The 7500-nt window shown below is 45.8% G+C and overlaps 1 protein-coding gene across 1 annotated transcript in view; it reads left to right on the forward strand.

Moving 5' to 3' along the window:
- LOC306996854 (uncharacterized protein) overlaps positions 1–6462 on the forward strand; it is a gene marked incomplete at its 3' end in the record, with an annotated part of 6710 nt that extends 248 nt beyond the window's left edge. Inside the window, exons 1-10 of the mRNA XM_079609757.1 lie at positions 1–827; positions 1027–2481; positions 2577–2790; positions 2899–3483; positions 3588–3800; positions 3896–4059; positions 4202–4531; positions 4636–4898; positions 5011–5268; positions 5385–6462. The exon at positions 1–827 is cut by the window's left edge and continues 248 nt beyond it. Of these exons, the coding sequence (XP_079465883.1) occupies positions 582–827; positions 1027–2481; positions 2577–2790; positions 2899–3483; positions 3588–3800; positions 3896–4059; positions 4202–4531; positions 4636–4898; positions 5011–5268; positions 5385–6462 (4806 nt within the window). The 5' untranslated portion in view covers positions 1–581. The remainder of the gene's footprint in view (positions 828–1026; positions 2482–2576; positions 2791–2898; positions 3484–3587; positions 3801–3895; positions 4060–4201; positions 4532–4635; positions 4899–5010; positions 5269–5384) is intronic.
- Positions 6463–7500: the final 1038 nt, after the last annotated feature.

A 7500-nucleotide genomic window follows, 5' to 3' on the forward strand; every position in this document is an offset into this window, starting at 1 on the left:
CATATAACGTCTACAGCAATAGGACAAGAAATTGACACAGAAAATAGGCATCAAGGTAAACTGAATTTAATATATATTCATGTCATTCATCATATTCCATATAAAAAAAACATTTAATAACATCAACAAAGAAACAGGATTAACTTGTGTTCTATTTGATTTTAGCTCAGTTCTCATACAATTTCAGATACCCATTGTTTTCAAAGAGAGTGCGATAAAGTGTGTGAGAGAGAATAAGAGTGAGTGAAAGAGTAGGTATGATCATTTATTAACAACCATGAAGAAACAGGATTGGCTTGTGTTGTGATTTCAGTTCAGTTCTCATACAATTTCAGTTTGTAAAATAACAGCCATTGTTTTCAAAGAGAGTAAGTAAGTGAGATCTGAACTATTTCACATTAACATAACAACATAAATGAAACAGTGTCTCAGAAACTTAAGACTTGAAATATTACTGATCAGATAAGTTGAGACTGTGGAAAAAAAACATACAACATTATATTGTAGCTGCTTAATTTCCTATCTGTCTGTCTGTCTGTCTGTCTGTGCATGTAGTCCTACATGTTGCTTACAACAGCCTAATGACTGCCTCTTGTCCTATAGAGATGCCAAAGCAAGGAAAGCCAGATTCATTCTGGACCAGTGTCATGATGCTGTTTGCCCAGGGGAAATATAAATTTTCCACTGGACAGAGACCTGGGGGCAGACGTTGGAAGGCAGTGTTAGAGAGGATAAAGAATTGTCCCCTGACCCCTGCCTTTGGCCTAACAGTCAGAAAAAAAGACATTTTTGGGAAAAAGATCCCCTGCAAATGTGGCTACCATGATGTAAGTAATGTCATTGAATCCTTAAAAATATGATGTGAGACAAAGATGCTGACAAATGCTTCCTCTACAGCTGTTCCCCATGGCTGGTTCTTCGTTGTATGTGCTTGATTCTCCAAATGACTTGTATTGATGCAGAGTTTTGTGTGATTTAGAGGATAAGAGGATATAGAGAGTAAATACAAAATGTTGTTTACCCCAGTCAGGACAGCAGACAGGGACCGCTGCAGGTCCACAGCAGACAGGGACCGCTGCAGGTCCACAGCAGACAGGGAGCGCAGCAGGTCCACAGCAGACAGGGACCGCTGCAGGTCCACAGCAGACAGGGACCGCTGCAGGTCCACAGCAGACAGGGACCGCTGCAGGTCCACAGCAGACAGGGAGCGCAGCAGGTCCACAGCAGACAGGGAGCGGTGGTAATACTATGACATGCTCCCTTTGTGCTCAGGAAGTGCTCTCTGACCAGTTTACTCAGCACCTGTCAGACGTCCATGTCCAAGAGCAGTGTGAGCACTGTGGCACAAAGGCCAAGGGTGCTGTCGGGTTATCAGAGCACCTTGAGAAGTGTCATGTCATAAAATCTCCCACATACCTCCCAAACATTTATCCTCCAACCCCTTTAGCCCGTCCCTCCACTACCCCAGCCCAAGAGATGACACCGACACCAATCGTCTCTCCCCGAGATGCTCCAGCTCCAGTCTGCCTCACAGCCCAGGAGACGACACCAACCATCCGTCTCCAAGTTGCTCCTGCTCCTACCCCTTCCACACTATCTGAGATGGCACCAGCGACTCAGAGTGGCACACCACTTCTTCCTTCTCCTGCTTCTGCTCCTCCTCCAGCAGCACCAGGGCTCCCAGTCCCTCTGCGCTTTCCAGAGGTAAGCCGGGCCAGGTTTTTGCCAAAGCCGTTCCTCCGGGTCATCAAGCCAGGTGATCGGGAGTGGATTGCCCACATCCTCTATGAGGCAAGTGGGCAGCTGAGACAGAATGTCAGGGAGAATTGGCACCACCCCCCAAGCCCAATCAGATCTGTGGCACCTCCAAACCCACATGATTACTTTCGACAGAGGATGTTCCTGTGGGCACCAATGCGCATGTGGGGCATCCCTTTGAAATGCACTCTGTGCAACCGAAAGATGCACCACTCTGGCATTTACACCAAGGTCAGAGAGGTCATTGATGTGGATAGCAAGTACTATTTAATAGGGGGAGATTACCCAAGGTGCAGCCAGTGCAAACAACCTGTCTGTCCTTGGAGTAGTGACATTTTAAAGCAACTTGACCCCTCTAACCGCAACAAATTCCCTGCTGTGTTGACTACACATTTGGCACTGGACAGAAAATGTGTGACACTTTTGCGTCCTAGAACAGCAGGGAATAGCTCCAGTTACCTGCAGCAGGCCTTTCAAGAGGCACACAGTGAGGAGTGGGCTAGGAGATCCTGTGACTATTTCACAGATTGTGAAATTCACAAGAGATCCTGCCTGAAGCAGTCCCAGGCTGTTTATCCCCCGCCACCACCCTACTCTCCCTTGCCCCTGGCCCAGTGGTTCGAGACAGTGCATGCCAACGATGTTGTCGGTCACCTTGATGAACTCAAAGGTGTCATCACTTCAACATTTGGCAGAATTCTGAAGCTCGATTCCACTAAGAAGGTAAATGTAAACCTATATAAGCTTGAGCTCATTTGTTATTTTAGGGTTTGATAAGAATACATATGCTAATGATGTATATACTTTTGTTATAACAGGTGACCAAAAAACTGGCTGGGGGGATTGAGAACACGGCAACATGGATGTCCAATGTGGGGAACGAGTATGGTCAGGTCCTCAACTCTGTCCTCACAACCGGCGAGGGGGCTGGGCTGGATGACCTGTGCCAAGGGATCGTCCAAAGATACAGGGATGCTGGTGAGCCACAGCCAGCCGCCATCTATGTGGATAGAGACTGTTGCAGTGATAGAGGTGGGTTACCTGTAATTTGTGTTGATGTTTTTTTTTGCCAAATTAAGGCAGTTGGTGACAATACAAACCAAAAAAAAAATGTATTCATGATCTTGTGAATTTACACAGGAGTGAGCCCAGTTCTCCATTGGTTTCGGCCATGGACGTCCACTGTGCGGTTGGATGTATTCCACTTTATGAGGCGATTCACCAACGGTCTCACCACGGAACACCATCCACTGTATGGTACATTCTGCTCGAAATTGTCGAGTTGCATTTTTGAGTGGGATTACCAGGACATCTGTCATCTGAAAGAGGCGAAGCGGTCAGAGCTGAGGCAAAAGCATCAGGGCCACGAGCCAACAGATGCCCAGGTGTTGGCGAGCATCAGCTCTAAAGAGCTAGCCAAGCACTGCCGCAGGAAAACCCGGGGAGTGGAGGAGACACGTGCCCTCATCAAAAGTCTTCTTGACTCCATGTGGCACCTTGTGGACGGCACTGGGCTGCACCTTATTAACCACGAACGCATGTCTCAAGTGTGGGAGGTACAGCAAAAGCACCTTGCCTGCATCCAGGATCCTCCAGGAGTGCAGCTTTACACAAACATTGGGTCAGGGCTGGAGAAAGGAGAGAAGACACTGGATGTGCTAAGATGCGGCAGAGGGTCCTCCTCTCTGGAAAGCTTTCATAAGCACCAGTGTGCTTTCATTCCAGGCATGTTAAAACCTCACACACATATGGTATATTTTGCTATTGAATGTTGACATAATATTGTTGTAATTTGTTGTAATCGGTGATCCTGTTTTTTGTCTCATCAGGGTGGAGATGCAATGCATTGCACACTCAGATGTACATGCTTGAGGGGGTGTCAAGGTGGAATTTAAACCGGTCAGCACAAGCACTTTCTATGACTGAGACATCCAGGACAAAGCTGTATAACATTCGTTTGATGTCCAATGTGAATGCGCTCAGCAACAAAGTGTTGGGAAAACCTCTTCTTCCAGAGTTTATCCCCCCTGGGAAACCTACCGGTAAGAAAAGTCTGCTGTTGATGATGATCAGACCTATACTGTGACATGGTAGGCAAGTAAACAATAATTTTTCCCTTGGTGAATACTTATCGCAGGAGAGCGTATTGCTGTAGAATATCTTCTAGCACAGTCCAACAGAGGAGATCTTCTGAGCCTGCAGACTGGTATTGGTGAAATCCTGCCTGAGATCTTGGATGAAGACCTCGAGGACGAATGTCCTGATGTGACCGTACCACAGGCTCATGACCTCACATTGCAGGTAATATTATGTCAACAGTATATCAGATATAAATGCAAGTATATATATTGGAAAACTAATAAACAGTTCATTTTTAATGTAGGACAAAAAACCTTTAAAAGATTATTTATTATTTATTCTGTGTATACTTTTATCACCTCAGCAATTTGGAAGCGGTGGCCCTAGGCCCAGGCCAGATCCCAGGTCCCCATTGGAGGAGAGTAATGCCTCTGCTGGACCCGTCTACTCCCCATTAGAGGAGAGTGATGCCTCTGCTGGACCTGTCTACTCCCCATTAGAGGAGAGTGATGCCTCTGCTGGGCCCGTCTACTCCCCATTTGACGAGAGAGATGCCTCTGCTGGGCCCGTCCACTCCCCATTTGACGAAAGAGATGCCTCTGCTGGGCCCGTCCACTCCCCAATTGAGAGTGATACCTCTACCAGGTCTGTCCTCACCCCATTTGAGGAAAGTGGGCTCGTCACTCCAGCTCCGGTAAAGTGGATAATGTTTTTCACCATTGGAAATGTTGGCTTCTTTATATTTGCTCTTTTACCAGATGTTTAAAATCGGGTTTATTGATTCAATTATTGTAACAGGACACTAGGTGTGATGCCAGAGGGATTCCTGGATGGGAGGCAGTTGATACCTTGGCAGGTTACCTGGTTGGGCTTAACCGAACTATAACAGCACTCTCCAATGCTGAAGTGGCAGAGATTTTGAGGTTATACTCGCATCTAAGTGTCTTTGACCAGACCCCCACCAGATACACCCTCAAGAGCAAAAAAACAACTTTGCCAGGACCTTGGAGGGCTTCAAGAAAGCGCAGTGGCTCTGCTCCAGGCCAGCAAGCAGCTGAAAGGTATCTACATTTCATATAACTGTATTCTTTAGTATTTGTATCAATATATTTATGTCAATATGTGAACATGCATATATAGTGAGCACTATGTGATCTGGTCATCTATTTGCAGATTGTTCATGGTCCATGGTCAGGCTGCTCACAGACCAGACCACAACAGAATTTCAGAGTGTGTTGCTCTCAAGCTGTACAAAGAGTACAAGGAAGCCAGAAATAGGCCCAAGGACAATAAAGGGAGGACATTTGCCATACCCCAGTCCATTGTCATGGCATATTCTCACATCAAGCAGCTAGTTGAGGACTGCAGAGAGATCATGGACAGGAGTGACCTGGTACTGGTAAACATTAACAACACCACAGTGTCCTCCTGGTGAGTTAATCTTTAATATCTTCATAAATTGATTGAATTGCATATTTAAACAACATTTTTAACAATTAACACACTGAAACATTTACTCTTGTGTGTTTTGATTTCTGTCTCTGCAGGCTGCATGATCGCCAAAAGAGAACTGAACGGGATTCTTTACTTCAGGGCGTGCAGCTTCCACAGCAGATTGCCGTGGCTAAAAAATCCCTCCTGGAGGTTCGTGACCTACCATCACAGCCAGTTCAGCATGGACACACTCTTTTGGAGTTCCAGGAGCCTGAGAACCGTGAGGGTGAGGCAAAAATCCGCCAGCGACACAGTTCCAGAACACCTGCTATTCCACACACAGGTGGGGGAGACGCAGATATTGCCAAACACGATGCTGCTTCCTCTCGAAACAGCTGTATGGAGAGCTGGTCCTCTGCCTACCAGCCATACCCAACACACTACCAGAGCTGGTCTTCTTACCAGGCACCCCTGGCACACTCTCATGTTTGGTCCTCCACCCAACCACCACCCTCAGCATCCTCCCAGGGCTGGTCTGCAACCCATCCACCACCCTCAGCATCCTACCAGGGCTGGTCTGCAACCCACCCACCACCCTCAGCATCCTCCCAGGGCTGGTCTGCCACCCACCCATTGCCCTCAGCATCCTCCCAGGGCTGGTCTGCCACCCACCCACTGCCCTCAGCATCCTCCCAGGGCTGGTCCTCCAACCAGGGCTGGTCTGCCACCCACCCACCACCCTCAGCTTTCACCGAGGGCTGGTCTGCCACCCACCCACCGCCCTCAGCCTCCAACCAGGGCTGGTCCTCCAACCAGGGCTGGTCTGCAACCCACCCACCACCCTCAGCATCCACCCAGGGCTGGCCTGCAACCCACCCACCACCCTCAGCATCCACCCAGGGCTGGTCATCCACCTCCTACTGTCCTGACCAACCTAGGTTCCCTCACCAAGCACTAGATCCCTTTAATCGCCAGCGTGAATGGCGTTTACGCAAGGCAGCCCTTGAGAACCAGGAGCGAGTGAGGAAAGGTGAGCCCCCAAAGAAGAGAAAGGCAAAAGAGAGCTACCACTATGAGTGTAAGCTTTGTGGGCAACCTAAATCAAAGCAAACTGGACACTCACAGGTACGTGGAAAATGGTACTGCCCTGCATCTGGACAGACCCTTGAGGAGTGGAGAAGCTCTTTGTAAATACACCAAAGACATTATTTTTTATTAATATTTGTAATAATAATATTTTTTATTTATTTTAAGAAAATATGTTCTCATTCACTGTTCAAACCATTTGCAAAGAAAAAACAAGCAAAAAAAAGAAAAACATAAAAAAAACAAAAAAACACAACTCTTGTGGTGTAATAGTAACACGTCCATCCTTTGGATGGGAGACTCCAGGTGCAAATCCTGGCAAGAGTGTGCAACTTGTTGGCCCAATCAGTATTTAATTATTATTTATGACATAATTTAATCTGCATTTTCTCCTTCTTTTCTCATTATTATTACTAGATGTACCGGCGGTCATAATTATTATCAAAACAATTTGTTATTAACAAAGCATTATTATTCATACCAATCCTATTTGTATCTGTTTTTAAGCCATATTTGATAGATTCACAGCAATTTCTAATAGTTTACGTTTATTGAGACATGTTCCAATAGCTGAAAAAAGCTGCCCAGGAGGACGAGGAGCTAGTGTCAAGGGCGGAACCGCCACGGAAGAGGCTGATAAATGAAAAAGTACAACTGGATGTCTGGAGGAAGAGTGTATAGTTGCTGTCACTTTTACTTGTCTCTCTCTATGTCGTTTGTCTGTCTGTTACAATAAAGTTTAATAATTTTATTGGAGCCAAGAACAGCCTTCACGTTTTTATTTAATTTCCTCTTGAATACCAGGACAGTGAGTGTCATCCATTGAATGTAATTGTTAAAACTAAAGACAGAATTACTTGCAGAATCATTTTATATTTATTCACAAAACCCAACACTCTATGCTCAATTTGGAATATGTTTTATTCACTTGTGCTGCACAGATGTAGTCTCTCAAATAATTGATTCCAAAAAAAGGAGGGGAAACATGATGGGGGAGTTATTTACAGTTATACACTGTTAATACTGATATAGCTTTAAATGTAGCATGTGACATTTTGAGTTAATTATTTGAATATTGATTTGTTTACATCACAAAATATGTTTACTTACAAGAGAATTTGCTTTAAATGCATTCATGTGCAT

This window comes from Phoxinus phoxinus (assembly GCF_949152265.1).
Source record: "Phoxinus phoxinus genome assembly, chromosome: 4".
Taxonomy (NCBI): Eukaryota; Metazoa; Chordata; class Actinopteri; order Cypriniformes; family Leuciscidae; genus Phoxinus; species Phoxinus phoxinus.